This window comes from Acartia tonsa, chromosome 5 (genome assembly GCF_053477335.1).
Source record: "Acartia tonsa isolate MP-2025a chromosome 5, ASM5347733v1, whole genome shotgun sequence".
NCBI lineage: Eukaryota > Metazoa > Arthropoda > Copepoda > Calanoida > Acartiidae > Acartia > Acartia tonsa.
Genome location: NC_137264.1, coordinates 46,032,124 through 46,050,647, shown reverse-complemented (window position 1 = coordinate 46,050,647; position 18,524 = coordinate 46,032,124). Strand labels below are relative to the sequence as shown.

General features: G+C 36.1%; 1 protein-coding gene across 1 annotated transcript in view; it reads right to left on the bottom strand.

Annotated features, from left to right (window-relative positions):
* LOC145319644 (juvenile hormone esterase-like) overlaps window positions 1-18,524 on the bottom strand; it is an 84,109-nt gene that overhangs the window by 27,620 nt on the left and 37,965 nt on the right. The window contains exons 3-10 of the mRNA XM_080161914.1: window positions 12,224-12,286; window positions 11,328-11,480; window positions 9,708-9,773; window positions 8,980-9,098; window positions 8,292-8,364; window positions 3,754-3,861; window positions 2,366-2,408; window positions 1,758-1,853 (exon numbers count right to left, since the gene is read on the bottom strand). Coding sequence (XP_080018040.1) covers window positions 1,758-1,853; window positions 2,366-2,408; window positions 3,754-3,861; window positions 8,292-8,364; window positions 8,980-9,098; window positions 9,708-9,773; window positions 11,328-11,480; window positions 12,224-12,286 — 721 coding nt within the window. The remainder of the gene's footprint in view (window positions 1-1,757; window positions 1,854-2,365; window positions 2,409-3,753; window positions 3,862-8,291; window positions 8,365-8,979; window positions 9,099-9,707; window positions 9,774-11,327; window positions 11,481-12,223; window positions 12,287-18,524) is intronic.

Here is an 18,524-nt window from a genome sequence, read left to right as displayed (position 1 = left end):
TATTAATTTTTGTAAGATACTTGAATAGAGTTTCAAATCCGCGGATAAACTATAAATTTACTGTCGAATTGGTCCCTTTTGTTATACATACTGACAGAAGGACATGAGCGTTTTAATGAGCAGCCTCGCTACTCAATGCATGTTTTGCTTAACTAATGATAAAATATGTTGATCCCCCTTCTGTACTGCATTCTATCTTTTAGTTTTAGCTCACGTGTAAAAAAAAATCTGCAAAAACAATTAATTATTCAAATGGGTCTGCACTTGTGTAGCAGACAGACCTATATGAGAATGGCTGCGCTCGGGTATATGGCAGATTTACCACTAGCAAAAATACAGTGATTTGATGTCATAAACACAGTTTTACTGTCAAATTCACACCTGCATTTTTAGGTGGAATGACAAAAATACAGTTATTGCACTGTCATATTCACAGTTTTGCTGTCAATTATACATCTACATATTGACAAAAATACATCCATTTAGTTTATGATTTGTCAATTATACACCTACTTATTGACAAATATACATATATAGGTATCGGAAAGGTTTATGAATATTTGGGGAAGGGTACCAAAATATATCGCCCCTAGAAAAAATTATCCCCCCCCAAAAAAAACGAAACAATATTTTTTTAAAACTAAAATAAAAAATGGGTTTTATGATTCCACTACCCCCTCCTTAAGTGCCCGTAGAGGCCTCTAGGGTTGGAATTAACTGTTTTGGGGGTTAGTATAATAGGAAAGGAACAACAATATTGAATTTTGTCACACTGCTAAGAAACGTAAAGTGGTAAACTGCTTTTTAAATAGCAGCTGCGACTTTCTCTATGTTGAAGGCAGCTTGGTCCTAACTGTTAGATTATAATTCTTTAAAGCTGCGCGGCTTATTAGTCTAACAAGCAGCCAAAGGCCAATAAACTTTTTAACAGCTTATATCTAGCTATATTCAACTAATTTAATGTAAAATCATTCGCTTTCGAAATTTAATATTTTCATTTTATATCAAAATCTAGAATTTTATAAATTTGTTTTAATTTTGTAAAAAGCATTATATTTACTCAAGAAACTCAATAGATATCCTCTATAAATAAACCTTTTATAAAAATTAAATTCTGTGAAAATACCTATTTTGATATTTTTTTATTCATCTAATTTAATTTAAGTTAATATTTAATTAATGTATTAATGAAACTAGAGTTTAAAAGCATTACAATTACTTGTTTACTTTTTATTTCTCCTAATTTTATAAGCTAAGCCAGTTAAGCCCCTCGCGGCCTCTAAAGGCCTAGCGAAAAAGCCCAGAGGTTAAATAGATCTTTCAATACAAACACACACACGTATATCCTAAATTCTTTTTAAAAGCGAAGCTTTTCTATAATTAGGGTGGTCCGTCCGTCCGTACGTCCGTCCGTACTTTACTTTTTTAGCAAATTTTTATGTGATCTAATCATCCGATTGATCTAATTTTTGGTATATTGATTCCTGTGACAACAAAGTATAATGCAATAAGCGAAGCAACTCTATAATCAAGTCCTAAAAATGTAAGTATGTCCATAAACATAATCCTGAATAAAGCAGTTTTTCAACAAATTTACTTACAATTTTGCTTCGACTCTTATACATTTATATTCTGATTATTCAGTTCTGACATTAATAAGTGTTCATGTTTGTTTGTCCTACCGTTTCAGTGCTTCGCTTTTATGGATGTTGTCATTCTTGTTTTTAAAAAGATTATCTATATATCTATCTATGTACCTTGCATAAAGCTGAGGACGTTTCCCCATCACTTGAAGGGCTGAACAGTTTGAGATCAAGGGACCGGATTGAACAATTGCCCGATGGAATAGTCCTCTGAAATTAAATAATTTTTGGAAGAAGAGAACTATTAATGAAATATTATTTGGAAATAAATCAAGCGAAACTCTAAAACGGTACGACAAACGAACATTATAGAGTGTCGGAACTGGATAAGCAGAATATATTGTAAAAGTTTTAATTAACAAAATTGTAACTCATTTTTGGGCAAAACCGTTAAATACAGGATACTGTTTATATGACATTCTTACAATTTTAGGACTTGATTATAAAGATGCTTCGCTTATTATATTGTAATTATATCCCTTTTAAAAAATTGGTTGAAAAGTTAAAAATCAACATGTTTTAAATTAACGTAATTATATTCTGGTAACGATTATACAGTTGCTACGCCTTATACAGTGTATCTTACTATTAAAGGAATCATCATACAAAGTTTGAAACCGATTGGACAATTACAACATGTCGAAATTAACGAAAAGAGCTAAAATACGTAGGGACGGACAAGCCCTAATTATAAATAAGCTTCGCTTTAAAAAAAATCTTACCTACAAATAGGTGAAACATACAAGCATGTGAGGCAGAAGCTTCCTGAAATATTATAATACTTATTTTAGACAGCTTTCCGCGGATATTAAAATAAAAAAAAATTAAGATTAAAACCAGATTTATTAGACTATTGGAGCCGAGAGCCCTTGCTAACAAAACTGGTTTAAATTTTATGAATTTATTTTAATATTCGTGGAAAATTGCCTGTAATACCAAGCAATATAAGATTTTTCAGTATGAATGAGAACCAGTTATAATCCAGCGGATATTAATCGGTTTTTAAGCCAATCTGGAAATATTATTTTTGGAATATTTTTTTTTGTTTTACTTCAAATATCTTCTTGTTGACCTAAATAAAATTTCACATTATTTGACATTATGAAAATACCAAATATTTTGCTAAATATATTAAAAACATTGTAAAATTCTAAGAATTTTCATATTTGTATTTATGTATATTGGTTTTAGATATAGAGAGAGCTTTTGACTATGTGTATCTTTTAATTTGTGAAGGGAAATCTCTTAAATTTTAGTCTGTTAGACTGCAGGATAGCAATGAACATAAGCATCTGTCCGTCTGTCTGTTTGTTTTTTAGATTGTTTTTATATCTGTCTGTCTGTCTGTCTTTCTGTCTGTCTTTCTGTCTGTCTTTTTGTCTGTCTTTCTGTCTGTCTTTCTGTCTGTCTTTCTGTCTGTCTTTCTGTCTGTCTTTCTGTCTGTCTTTCTGTCTGTCTTTCTGTCTTTCTGTCTGTCTGTCTGTCTGTCTGTCTTTCTGTCTGTCTTTCTGTCTGTCTTTCTGTCTGTCTTTCTGTCTGTCTTTCTGTCTGTGTTTCTCTCTGTCTTTCTGTCTTCCTTTCTGTATGCCTGTATTTCTGACTGTCTTTCTGTCTGTCTGTCTTTCTGTCTGTCTGTCTGTCTTTCTGTCTGTCTGTCTTTCTGTCTTTCTTTCTGTTTGTCTTTCTGTCTGTCTTTCTGTCTGTCTTTCTGTCTTTCTTTCTGTCTATATGTCTTTCCATCTGTCTGTCTGTTTTATTTTGTCTGTTTTTCATATATGCTTGTCTGCTGTTTTTCTGTAGGTATTTCTTTGTATCTTTCTGTCTGTCTTTCTGTCAGTCATTTTGTCAGTCTTTCTGTCTGTCTTTCTGTCGTTCTTGCTGTCTGTCTTTCTGTCTGTCTTTCTGTTAGTCCTTCTGTCTGTCTGTGTGCCTCTCTGCCTGTCTTTCTGTCTATCAATATCTTTCTGTCTGTCTGTTTTTCTGTCTGTCTTTTTGTGTGTCTTTCTGTCTCTTTTTATATCTGTCAGTCTATATACAATATATATCTTTCTATTTTTCTTTCTATCTGTTTTTCTGTCTGTCTGTCTATCTATCTATCTAAGATTCCAACCTGCGCTCTCTCCAAAGATGGTAACATTATTCGGATTCCCGCCAAATTCTGCAATGTTGTTCTGAACCCATTGAAGCGCTGCTCTTTGATCCCAGAGGGCGAAATTTCCTAAAAACATGATTACTATAATATGTCAGCCTACACAGGGATCTAACGGGATAAGACAATGTCCGATAAATTGATGTACATTCCCAATGACAATACACAAAATTGTATGACAATTATTGAAACGTCGGGTATTGTCGGTTTCGTGACATCGCCTCTTAGGTGGCGTTTCGTCGTATTTTCACAGTAGCAGTATTTCTCCTATTTCTAGTCCCTGCGGCGGGACAGTTTATCCCTGTCATAATATCCACGTATTGTATACAATGATACAGAGATATAACAAGGATGACAACATCTATAAAAGCGAAGCCCCGAAACGGTTGGACAAACGAACATTAACACTTGTAGAGTATCAGAACTAAATAATCAGAACATAAATGTATCAAAATTGTAAGTAAATTTGTTGAAAAACAACTTAAATTCAGGATAATGTTTAAGGACATTACGTTTTTAGGACTTGATTATAGAGTTGCTTCGCTTATAACACTGTACTTTGTTGTCCTAGAAATCGGTATTCCAAAAATAAGACCAATAGGACAATTAGATCACATAAGTATTTGTTGTTAAAAAAGTTAACAATTAACATGTTTAAAATGGACGTTCGAACATTCTGGTAACGATTATAGAGTTGCTACGCTTTCTAAGTTGTTCCTAATTACAACAGGAATCACCAGGCAAATTTCGAAATCGATAGGAGAATTCTAACATGCCTAAATTAACGAAAAAAAGCCATCCGTTACGTACGTACGGACCGACCTTAATTATAGAAAAGCTTCACTTTTAAAAAATGTATAGAACTGTTGTATTTGTGGAAGTATTGTAGTATGAATAATGAATATTTAATAATACTCTAGCATGCTTCTTTTCTTTTCCTTCTTTGCCATGCTTTTCATTAAATTTGAGGTTTAGCAGAATGAAACGAAAACAACGCGTCACAACTTAAGAAGTTAAAATGGTTCCTACTGCTGTTATATCAGGTGCGCAACATAAAAGGTTAGAGTAGGGGGGGGGGATGTCATGGCCCATAAACAGGGGCAACTAATTACTATGCACAGTAAGGACTTCACAGACAAAGGCCATGCAATCAAAGAGTTGGTTGTCTGTTGGATGCTACTTAACCTAGGTAATATCCTACAGAATTGCATCCCATTACAAGCAGATGATGCTCTTGATTCTCTAGATGATCACTTAAAAATCAAAGGAGAATAGAATCCTACCCGTACGAGCTAAGGTAAACTTTCTGCACTTGTTATTTTGCATTTTTAGTAAATTTGAACAATACTTGTATTACAGAAACGCCCAATGTAATTCAAAAAGATTAGACAATAGCCGGTAAATTGATTGACATCTCCAATGATATTTCACAAAATTACCCCTTCTATAGATTACAAAAAGTGGTTGAAACGTTTGGACACTCAACTTATTGAACCAACCTATCAAAATTTAATAAAAGTCCCCAAAGTTGTTAACCCAACGAATAAGAAAACATTATTATAAAAGTTTAGGGGATTAGTGTAATTAATATCCCAATGTCCCGGCCCTCCCTCCTAACCTGCAGTGCAGTGTATAGGCTTGAAGCCATCATAATACAGGAAAGTTGTAACACACAACTTCTTAAAAGGTAAATACTAAATAGCTAAACAAAAGTTGGCAGAAAGAAATCCCTTGTATCGCAATTGGACCATCAATCACCAACCCCTTTGGGAATTTTTAGATTATAAGTTGGGTTTAAGAAAGTCCATTGAAAAAAAAGAACTCAACGAAAGTTCTTAATGGTTAAGATAATGGCCACTAAATTGATATATATCCCCAGTAGTGTTAAACAAAATTTCCCCTTATTTAAATTCCCATAGGGGTTGAAACGTTTGGACACTCAACTAAATGAACCAACCAATCAAAATGTTATTATAAAACTTTGGAGACTTGTGTAATAAACAGCACATTGTCACCCTCAAACTCCCAAATGAAAGATCTTCAAAGTTGTTAAAAAATATATCGTGGGGGGGGGGGGGTTATAGGTCACCCACTGGAAGATTGTAGTTCTTACCTATGTTAACTTAATTTTCCATGTTTTCAGAAAACAGCAAAAACTTGTATCTGTCAGTCTCTTGTTTATCTGTCAGGGTTTTAGTACCCATTCTTATTAACCAATGGACTGATATGGCTTGCTTTTAAAATGACGCTTAGTATGGGGTACCAGAAATATTATAATTACTTTTTGGGGGGGTTGATTCCACCCTTTCAAAAGAAATCATCCCAAAAAATCAAACAATAATATGACCATTATAAAAAATAAAGCTAAATGATATCATACAATATTTTTACTACCTATGAACACAGTATGACAAATAGGTTACAAGGAGATTAATTATTTTTCGCATTGTATCATATATACAGCTTTCCGCTACTATAAAAATATAAAATTATGAGATCAAAACCAGTTTTGTTAGCCCCGAGATTCCAAATGTACAGGATAACAAAACTGGTTTTAATAATATGATTGTACATTTCTATATTTGTAGAAAACTGAGAATAATACGATGCTAGACATCATTTTTTCGAATGGATAAGAACCGGTTCTAGTCCAACGGATATAAATTGGTTTAGAAACCTTACTGGAAAAATTGTTTTATTTTACCTTGAATAATATTATCCTCCATGCAGAGGAATTCCAAGGGACCAGCTCTGTAGTTTACCTGGAATAATATTATCCTCCATGCAAAGGAACCTCAAGCGCCAGCTTTGTAGTTTACCTGGAATAATATTATCCTCCATGCAAAGGAACCTCAAGGGACCAACTCTGTAGTTTACCTGGAATAATATTATCCTCCATGCAAAGGAACCCCAAGGGACCAACTCTGTAGTTTACCTGGAATGATATTATCCTCCATGCAAAGGAACCTCAAGCGCCAGCTTTGTAGTTTACCTGGAATAACATTATCCTCCATGCAAAGGAACCCAAAGGGACCAACTCTGTAGTTTACCTGGAATAATATTATCCTCCATACAGTGGAACCTTAGGTGACCAGCTCTGTAGTTTACCTGGAATAATATTATCCTCCATGCAGAGGAACCCCAAGGGACCAGCTTTGTAGTTTACCTGGAATAATATTATCCTCCATGCAGAGGAACCCCAAGGGACCAGCTTTGTAGTTTACCTGGAATAATATTATCCTCCATGCAGAAGAACCCCAAGGGACCAACTCTGTAGTTTACCTGGAATAACATTATCCTCCATGCAGAGGAACCCCAAGGGACCAACTCTGTAGTTTACCTGGAATAATATTATCCGTCATGCAAAAGAACCCCAAGAGACCAGCTCTGTAGTTTACCTGGAATAATATTATCCTCCATGCAAAGGAACCCCAAGGTACTAGCTCTGTAGTTTACATGGAATAATATTATCCTCCATGCAGAGGAACCCCAAGGGACCAGCTTTGTAGTTTACCTGGAATAATATTATCCTCCATGCAGAAGAACCCCAAGGGACCAACTCTGTAGTTTACCTGGAATAACATTATCCTCCATGCAGAGGAACCCCAAGGGACCAACTCTGTAGTTTACCTGGAATAATATTATCCGTCATGCAAAAGAACCCCAAGAGACCAGCTCTGTAGTTTACCTGGAATAATATTATCCTCCATGCAAAGGAACCCCAAGGTACTAGCTCTGTAGTTTACATGGAATAATATTATCCTCCATGCAAAGGAACCTCAAGCGCCAGCTTTGTAGTTTACCTGGAATAACATTATCCTCCATGCAAAGGAACCCAAAGGGACCAACTCTGTAGTTTACCTGGAATAATATTATCCTCCATACAGTGGAACCTTAGGTGACCAGCTCTGTAGTTTACCTGGAATAATATTATCCTCCATGCAGAGGAACCCCAAGGGACCAGCTTTGTAGTTTACCTGGAATAATATTATCCTCCATGCAGAGGAACCCCAAGGGACCAGCTTTGTAGTTTACCTGGAATAATATTATCCTCCATGCAGAAGAACCCCAAGGGACCAACTCTGTAGTTTACCTGGAATAACATTATCCTCCATGCAGAGGAACCCCAAGGGACCAACTCTGTAGTTTACCTGGAATAATATTATTCGTCATGCAAAAGAACCCCAAGAGACCAGCTCTGTAGTTTACCTGGAATAATATTATCCTCCATGCAAAGGAACCCCAAGGTACTAGCTCTGTAGTTTACATGGAATAACATTATCCTCCATGCAAAGGAACCCCAAGGCACCAGCTCTGTAGTTTACCTGGAATAATATTATCCTCCATGCAGAGGAACCCCAAAGGACCAAATCTGTAGTTTACCTGGAATAATATTATCCTCCATGCAAAGGAACCCAAAGGGAGCAGCTTTGTAGTTTACCTGGAATAATATTATCCTCCATGCAAAGGAACCCAAAGGGAGCAGCTTTGTAGTTTACCTGGAATAATATTATCCTCCATGCAAAGGAACCCCAAGGGACCAACTCTGTAGTTAGCCGTTACTATGATAACCTAAAAAAACATAAATTTTCAATATCTAAGCTACTCTATAATTGAATTTGTCTGTCTATAAGTCTATAACGCTACGTGGGGGGAACATGATTTTCTTGGCTAGTATTCAAAATATATAGTTGACATTTTTGTTTCCTTACCAAGTATCTAGTAATTAGATTAAACGGTACGTCCGTCGGTCTGTCAGTTATGCTTCAAAAATATAAATATAGGTTTCGTGTTTTTTCTATAAATTTATTTTTAATTTATTAAAACACTGTGTCGTGTCCGTATCAGAATCCTTGCAATTCTTGTGTTTCGCTGCTCATTTTCTTGATTATGATAATTTTCAGATAATTTGCCTGTGTAGGACTTCTCGATACATAGCAATTTTATTAGTTTTTATATATAATTTATATCAGCTTTCCGCAGATATATAGATGAACGATTTAAAGTTAGTTTGTTAGCCCCGACCGGCCGAAGGCCCATGCAAACAAAACTGGAATTAATCGTATGATCTTCATTTTGGGATTTTGTTTGTAATACGATGCATACATATTTTTCAGTATGTCTCAGAGCCGAAACTAATCTAGCAGATATTAATCGGTTTCGAAGCCACACTGTAAAAGTTTTTACCTGTTTAGTATCCAGTAACGGGCCTGGCAGATAGTTCTCCTCTGAAGCATCCCCCATTATGAATCCACCGCCGTACAACCAAAACATCACCGGTAACGGGTTCAGACCGTCAGGTATGTCTGAAAAAAAGCACGGGGTTAGGTCAGTCCTTATAATGAAGTAACAGGATGTCTATTTGTCTATCTGTCTGTACCAAAGGATCTCACTAACCGCTGAACCGCTACAGTTCTCCTTTACAATGTAGCCTCTAATAGATCCTCGAGGTTTTATAACAATTTGAGGGAGGGTACCACCACCATCCCAAGAGAAATCGCCAAAAGTTAAAAAAAAATCAAGGTAATAAACTGATTTTAACATAAAATTAAAAGAAAACATATTAGGTTTCGCTAGAGGCCTCTAGGGGCGTGGCCGCAAATTGTTTATAAAGAAAACCTCCAATCCCTGTCTTAGGAGCTATTAATTTTGTGGTAAAAATACATTAGATTATAATTGTTCCCTTCTTTACTTGACATTTTGGCGACTTTCCCTCAAATTGCTGGATTGAGAACAAAACCCCATTTATTTTTTTAAAATACTGAAAGTAAATCAAGGGGTGTTTTTTTCTTTCATTGTGTTTCTTAAGATCAGGTTAAGCTAAGATATACTGGGTACAGGTTAAGGTTCCCCGCAGGGAATATGCATAAAAAAGAATGTGATTTAAATGAATAAAATTATATCAAGATAATTACCTCTGCCCATGACCTTCGGAATGTAAATATTGAGGTACAAACAGTCCTCCTGTCCTTCAAGCATGCCTACAATAATAATATGATTTGTAGAGTCCTCCTGTCCTTCAAGCATGCCTACAATAATAATATGATTTGTACAGTCCTCCTGTCCTTCAAGCATGCCTACAATAATAATATGATTTGTACAGTCCTCCTGTCCTTCAAGCATGCCTACAATAATAATATGATTTGTACAGTCCTCCTGTCCTTCAAGCATGCCTACAATAATAATATGATTTGTACAGTCCTCCTGTCCTTCAAGCATGCCTACAATAATAATATGATTTGTACAGTCCTCCTGTCCTTCAAGCATGCCTACAATAATAATATGATTTGTACAGTCCTCCTGTCCTTCAAGCATGCCTACAATAATAATATGATTTGTACAGTCCTCCTGTCCTTCAAGCATGCCTACAATAATAATATGATTTGTACAGTCCTCCTGTCCTTCAAGCATGCCTACAATAATAATATGATTTGTACAGTCCTCCTGTCCTTCAAGCATGCCTACAATAATAATATGATTTGTACAGTCCTCCTGTCCTTCAAGCATGCCTACAAAAATAACGTATTAAAATTTCATAAAGATCCGCCGCCGTTTTCCCGCCGACCGCCGTCTGCGACGGCTGGCAGCTGCCAAGTACAGCTGCGGCCGCTGAAATTTATATTTTGATATTTCTAATATAAAATTTACATACAGATAAACATTTTCTGCAAAAAAAATTTCTTCTAGCTTCAAAAGCAAGAAAATTGCAGCCGTTTGAAATTTTTAAGTAAAAAAGGACCTAAAAACAAAGGTTGTTAAATAAAAGGGTGAAGAAAGCGAAAATTGACTTTGACTTACTTAAGGTCGGCAATTTGCTATCAAACAGGGGACTTGCACAAAATTTTTTAGCCCTCTAGCTCTAATAGGAACTGAGATAATAGGGGGAGTGCGTTGAACGCCCCCCCCCCCCCCCCCCGACCAATTAAGGTGCGACAAGTGGCCCGACTGTTAAGGGTTAAAGTTAATGATTGTAATGATTGACCCCGCAGGGTTAGGGGCTGGAAATAGGAGAAAAGCTACTGTGAATATACGATGAAACAAGCTACTACGTTTTCTTTCCATGATCCAAATGTTATATGTACTTTTCGCTGAATTGAAATCTGACAATCACAGGTCCTTTCTTCTCCTACTGAATTGAATCTTCTATTCTAATAATTTCTATAGAATAGAATATCATATATTAAATATCAGGGAGGTAGGGGACAATGGTCAATTTATCACCCTTGTCCCCAAAGTTTGGCTTAACAACTTTGGGGACTTTTGATAGGTAAGTTCAAACGTTCCAATAACTAATTTTAAACTACTGAAAGGTTAATTTTGTGTATCATCATTGGGAGTTTACATCAATTTTTCGGCCATTAACTTATCCCTTTAGATCCCTGGTAACTTTGTTAAAATTGGTTTTAATATTATGATTGTACATTTTCATATTCGTAGAAAACTGAATATAATATGATACGATACATGATCTTTCAGTATGGCTTAGAACCGGTTTCGAAACCATACGGGAAAATAAAATAAAAGTCAGCACTGACCTGTCACGTAATTGCATTGTAGAGGCTTAGGACAGGGCTGGCTGGCGTCCAGCACCCCCTGCCAGGCTGGGGGGGAGCTGGGCCGGGCGAATCTGAGGTCCCCCACGGGCGGACTAGCAAAGGGCACCCGGGTAAATGAACAGAATTGAGTGCCTGAAAATTAATTTGAATTAGGTAACAATTATTACAATAAAATAAAATAGCGGATACGCCCCTAGAGACTTCAAGGGGGGGGGGAGTTTAAGGTAGGAGGGTGGTAGTCGAACCCTGCGCATTTTCAAATTTAGTTTTCTAAAGAAAACGTAAAAATATTCTTTTAATGGGTTGGGGTTATTTCTCTTAAAGGGTGGTTGAACCCCCTCCAAAAAATAGATATAATTTGTTAACCTTTCCTGGAACTATGAGAAGCTACATTATAAAGGAGAACCATATCGGTTCAGAGATTAGCGAGATTTCTAGAGACAAAAAAAGACATTACTACTTTTTGCTATAGGATTAAAAACGACACCATTTTGAATAAATTGTTTAAAAAACCATGTTCATCAAAATTGTCTTGTATGGGATCTTCTTCTCTTTCTTTGTAAAATAAAGACAACAAAGGCCATGTAATGACGAGAAAGCATTGATACAAGTTTAAAATGATGGAAGAAGTGAAAACTATAAGACTTTTTATCAAAGGCTAGATGCCTTTAAAAAAAGCTGTGAAGACGATTAAAGTCCCTTGACAGATTATGACGTCATACGATAAAATAACCAATGAGAGGCCAGCTTAAATTGTACCATATTGGCCAATTACAGTGTGTACTGGCCTCTCATTGGCTATTCTATCGGATGACGTCGTAATCTGTTGAGGGACTTTAATCATCTTCAAAGCTGTGCTACAAAAAAACTCTTACCATTTTTAGTTTTTCTCTTTTTCCCACAGAGTCTACCCTGGGAAATATTGACTATTGGACGTCCTGAAATAAATGAAGAATTATCAATTTTTAAAAGTGAAGCTTTTCTATAATTAGGTTCGGTCCGTACGTCCGTGCGTTCCAGTTAGCTTTTTTCGTTAATTTAAACAGGTTAGAATTGTCCTAGCGATTTCAAATTTTGCTTGATGATTCCTTTAACAGTTAGGTACGACTTTGAAAGCGCAGCAACTCTATAATCGTTACCAGAAAGTCGGTACGTTCATTTAAAACAGCTGATTTTTTACTTTTTTGACAACAAATTTTTGTATGTTAAAATTTTCCGATTCATCTGATTTTTGGTATACTGATTCCTCTTACAACAAGGTATGGTGTTATAAGCGAAGCATCTCTATAATCAAGTCCTAAAAACGTCAATATGTCCTTAAACAGTAACATGTATTTCATCAGTTTTTCAACAAATTTACTTATAATTTTGTATAGACATGTGCATTAATATTCAGTTTATTCAGTTCTGACACTCAACACTTGTGTTAATGTTTGTTTGTCCTTCCATTTTAGAGCTTCACTTTTATGGAAGTACAACATTCAAGTAATAAAATGATTTTTGATACTTCACTTGGTAGGTTAGGTTAAGATTACTTCAAAGAAGATTACTTCTTTGAATTACTTTTACAAAAATGAAAAAATGGGTGGTGATGAGTTTTGTGATTAATAGATATTTGAGTGACAGCACTAATTAATTAAAAAACACTTTTTCATTATTTTTTTTTATCTCCAAACGATTTACAATGTCTCTACGTTTCGTACTGTATTCTGCAATAACAAGAACTATTTATGCATGATTGCAGTAAAGCTTTTTAAAAATTAAACAATAATTAAGATTTATTGTATTCCAAAATAGAAGAAAAAATAAGAGACAGAAAAAAAAGACTATAAATAACTTTATAAATCGTTCTGTAATTGGTGGGGAGAAAAATTGAGTTAAAAGTTCAAAAGAATAATTCCTATTACTAATGAAAAAGATATGACGTTTAGAAACTATAGAGAATGGGAAAAAAACAGACATACAGCCGTGATTAAATTGTGAGTAGCTTCGCTCCTACAAAGATGAAAGATTGTGATATGAAAGTTTTTGATTAAAGTTGAGGTATGTGGTAGCCGTTGGGTTTACAGGGATACAACCCATGGAGGGAGGGGACATTGTTGGGTTTACAGGGATACAACCCGTGGAGGGAGGGGACATTGTTGGATTTACATGGATACAACCCATGGAGGGAGGGGACATTGTTGGGTTTACAGGGATACAACCCATGGAGGGAGGGGATATTGTTGGGTTCACAGGGATACAACCCATTGAGGGAGGGGACATTGTTGGGTTTACAGGGATACAACCCATGGAGGGAGGGGATATTGTTGGGTTTACATGGATACAACCCATGGAGGGAGGGGACATTGTTTGGGTTACAGGGATACAACCCATGGAGGGAGGGGACATTGTTGGGTTTACAAGGATACAACCAATGGAGGGAGGGGACATTGTTGGGTTTACAGGGATACAACCCATGGAGGGAGGGGTCATTGTTAGGGTTACAGGGATACAACCCATGGAGGGAGGGGACATTGTTGGGGTTACAGGGATACAACCCATGGAGGGAGGGGACATTGGGGTTACAGGGATACAACCCATGGAGGGAGGGGACATTGGGGTTACAGGGATACAACCCATGGAGGGAGGGGACATTGTTGGGTCTACAGGGATACAACCCATGGAGGGAGGGGCTCTTCATTACTCTATTCCCCACAGTTTTACTTTCTTGTTCGTTTACAAGGATACAACCCATGGAGGGAGGGGACATTGTTAGGGTTACAGGGATACAACCATTGGAGGGAGGAGATATTGGGGTTACAGGGATACAACCCATGGAGGGAGGGGACATTGTTGGGGTTACAGGGATACAACCCATGGAGGGATGGGTCATTGTTTGGGTTACAGGGATACAACTCATGGAGGGAGGGGACATTGTTGGGGTTACAGGGATACAACCCATGGAGGGAGGGGTCATTGTTAGGGTTACAGGGATACAACCCATGGAGGGAGGAGATATTGGGGTTACAGGGATACAACCCATGGAGGGAGGGGACATTGTTGGGGTTACAGGGATACAACCCATGGAGGGAGGGGACATTGGGTTTACAGGGATACAACCCATGGAGGGAGGGGACATTGAGTTTACAGAGAAGCAACCCATGGAGGAAGGGGACATTGTTGGGTTTACAGGAATACAACCCATGGAGGGAGGGGACATTGTTGGGGTTACAGGGATACAACACATTGAGGGAGGGGACATTGTTAGGGTTACAGGGATACAACTCATGGAGGGAGGGGACATTGGGTTTACAGGGATACAACCCATGGAGGGAGGGGACATTGTTGGGTTTACAGGAATACAACCCATGGAGGGAGGGGACATTGTTGGGGTTACAGGGATACAACCCATGGAGGGAGGGGACATTGGGGTTACAGGGATACAACCCATGGAGGGAGGGGACATTGTTGGGTCTACAGGGATACAACCCATGGAGGGAGGGGACATTGTTGGGTCTACAGGGATACAACCCATGGAGGGAGGGGACATTGTTGGGTTTACAGGAATACAACCCATGGAGGGAGGGGACATTGTTGGGGTTACAGGGATACAACACATTGAGGGAGGGGACATTGTTAGGGTTACAGGGATACAACTCATGGAGGGAGGGGACATTGGGTTTACAGGGATACAACCCATGGAGGGAGGGGACATTGTTGGGTTTACAGGAATACAACCCATGGAGGGAGGGGACATTGTTGGGGTTACAGGGATACAACCCATGGAGGGAGGGGACATTGGGGTTACAGGGATACAACCCATGGAGGGAGGGGACATTGTTGGGTCTACAGGGATACAACCCATGGAGGGAGGGGCTCTTCATTACTCTATTCCCCACAGTTTTACTTTCTTGTTCGTTGGCTAAACAACTTTGGGGACTTCAGTGAATTTTGATTGGATGATTTATTAAGTGGTGTGTTAAAAAAATTTTAATCTACACAAGAGGTATTTTTAGTATCACCAATGGGGAATGTGCATTAATTTATCGGCGATTGTCTTATCCCTTTAGATCTCTGACAAAGACCACAAAACTCTGTGCAAAGAATGTTTGTTTAAAACCAAAACCTTTTTTAATTAAAAGAACCTCAGAGCAGCTATAAGCAGAATCCTAACAACATTAGAGAGGGAGGGGGTGTACCCCCCTTCATAAAAATAACAGGGATGTATACACCTTAATAAAGGATGATAAATCATTTTTATACCCAATGATAATATACAAAATTACCCCTTGTAAAGATTAATGTTATTATATGAAAAGTTTAAATTGATAGGAGTTCCCAAAGATTTTATTCTAACGAATGAAAGAACGTGTTTAGTCTATAATTTACTGACCAATGTCCCCTCCCTCCCTAAACTACCACCATAAACTAAGCTTCTCTAAAAGGTCAAAAAAAATGCATACTCGCAAGAGAATTCTAAATAAGAAATTTATTTCTTTTAAACAGGAATATAGGGAGAGGACATTTGGTGTAAAAATGGCTTTTCTCCACAGGGAGACATTGTGCACTGTAAATCACATTGGTACCCAAGTGTACTTTTCTATAATTTCAACTTTAAATTAGTGTTCAAACTTTTGAAACAATAATTTAATCTATAGAAGGTATAAATTGTTTATCATCAGCAGGAATGTATGTAATGAGAGTCAGACGAATAAAGGCAGATCTCACCCTTGCATTTAAGATCATTAGAGGATTTTCCGACGTTGATAAAAATACATGGTTTCATCTAGTTGATCAAAGTAACAGAGTTACCCGTTTATCTTCCTGTCAATACAATCTTAAAACACAAAAATCAAAAACAGAACTGAGAAAAAACTTTTTCTCTAACAGAATAATCAACTTTTGGAACTCTCTACCAACAGAAGTGAAAATGTGTGAAAATGTTAAACAATTTAAAGAAAAACTAAAAACACTTACAATTGATGCTTGAATCCAGTGAAAATGACGCTTTTAAAACTTAAAAATTTTGTTAATAGACACATGATTCCTGAGACAATATGATATTCCTTTAATGGACCTCTTGGTCCGCATGGAATTATAACAATCAAATCAAATCAAATTTATAGTCCATCATTAAATCCCATAAGATTTTTAAAAAATATCTCTTGTCCAGAAAGAGAGGTAACAATGTGTTATTTCATTAGTTCCCAAAGTTTTTTATTAATGCTTTATTATTTCTATTTTTTAAAAATTGAGTGTTCACTCATACACTACAGAAGGGTTAATTTTATGTATCATCATTAGTGTTGTACATTAGGGCGGGTTCATATCAGAATTAGACAAAGAGGGGATGTGCAACAGATAAAACTAACTTAAATAAAATTTCTGACTGAAAAAGGATTTTAAAAAATTGAGTTTTAGAACGTGAACACTTAAAAATGTATTTCATTAATAAAAAATATGCAAAGACGACATTTAAGTCCTGTTTCGGAACGCATGCCTTGCCGTTCACGAAATCTTAATCTCAAGCCCTCCGAATGACCAACATGTGAATGTTTACGAATGTGTATTTATTACCATGAAAACAGTGAATCTAAAACAAAAATATAAAAATTAATTACATAATATTAATGGTTTATTATTTTTGTAGATCGAGGTTGCGTGATTTCAATTTAATTAAAAATATAAAATTTCTAAAAAACTTTAAATTGGCACGAAACATATTAAATAGCATCAGAAATTGATAATTTTAGATTCAAATGATCAATAAAATTAAGGAAAATATTCGTATGTCAAAAGTTAGCAGTTAAATGGTCTATTTGTTGAAAAATTAATGTTTCAAATTTCTTCGTAAAAATATACCATACTACACTTATTATTAAGAATTAAAGATAAATTCTTACCACATTATGATGTCAAACTAAGCAGGAAGGCTTATTTGAGATCTTCCACGGATTAGAGCGCATGTATATTCAACCAATACATTATTTTTATTCACGTAGCTCTTCACATGGGAATCATCAAGGAAAAAATGTGCGCCTCTTTGTTTGTTTACAAGCGAAGCGCGGGGATAGTTAGGAATGCCGCGTAACACACTCATTCTCTGGTGTAAGGAAAAGGGAATTAATGGGTTCGAACTTGCCAGGGAATACAAGAAAAATCATTCCAACACACACCCGTCTAGTCACTGGGAATCGAACACAATAACTCATCTTAGCATCATGCGTGCAGACAGTGTCCACAAAATCACAATCTCATAACGCATAAATTACAAGAGTTTAAAATGGCATGGCCATCAGGCCTAAAATTAATTATGGTAACTTACGAACACCACAATAACTCAAACCGACTCCACTACCACATAAGGATAGGAATAAGGAATGGGAAAAGCATTCAACATTCATGAAATGCACATTTACCACTCACACATCTCATTATATCATGGCCTCATAATCTCAATTAAAGTTAAAATTACAGACCATGTAATTGCGAATACATGAATTAATAATCAATAGTACCTAAACTTTGATTAGGTACCTACATAATAATAGGCAAATGATTTTTATATTAAAAATCGCATCAATAATTAAATAATCAACTCAAACTTTTAAATCAAAAGAAAGGAAGATTAAATAATGACATTTTTTCTACTAAATCTTTTTGCTAGAAAAGAAAAGTAAAATTTCATAAAAAACTTCTCAAAAATTAGCATTTTCTCCAGCGGAAAAATACTCGGGCTTACATCTAGACATTCTTAGATAAAATAGGTAGGATCCTTAAATCTAACATGTTTTAATAAAATAGATACTTAAATCTAAATAAAATATGACTGTAAAAAAAATCATCAAACATCGGAAAATTAAAATTTCATAATTTTAAATCTTCGTGAATCAAAATTGCGTAAATAAAATTGCAATTGAAATATGCAAATTAAATTACCAAAATAAAACAAAAGCTCAATTATAAGAAAAGAACTTCTAAAAATGCTGAGTTTGCAATTTCTCTCTGTTTTAAGAAGAAAGCAACTTGTACATATTCATACAGTCAAAATTAAGGCAATTTGGGGCCTCAGTTAGAATGAACCCCTCAAGATACAAACTAACCAATCTTTCAAATAATAATAATGCCATGTTCCAGCTATCCTGACGGACGTTATGTCTTTCCATCACAATTTTTTGATACTGCATAATTTCC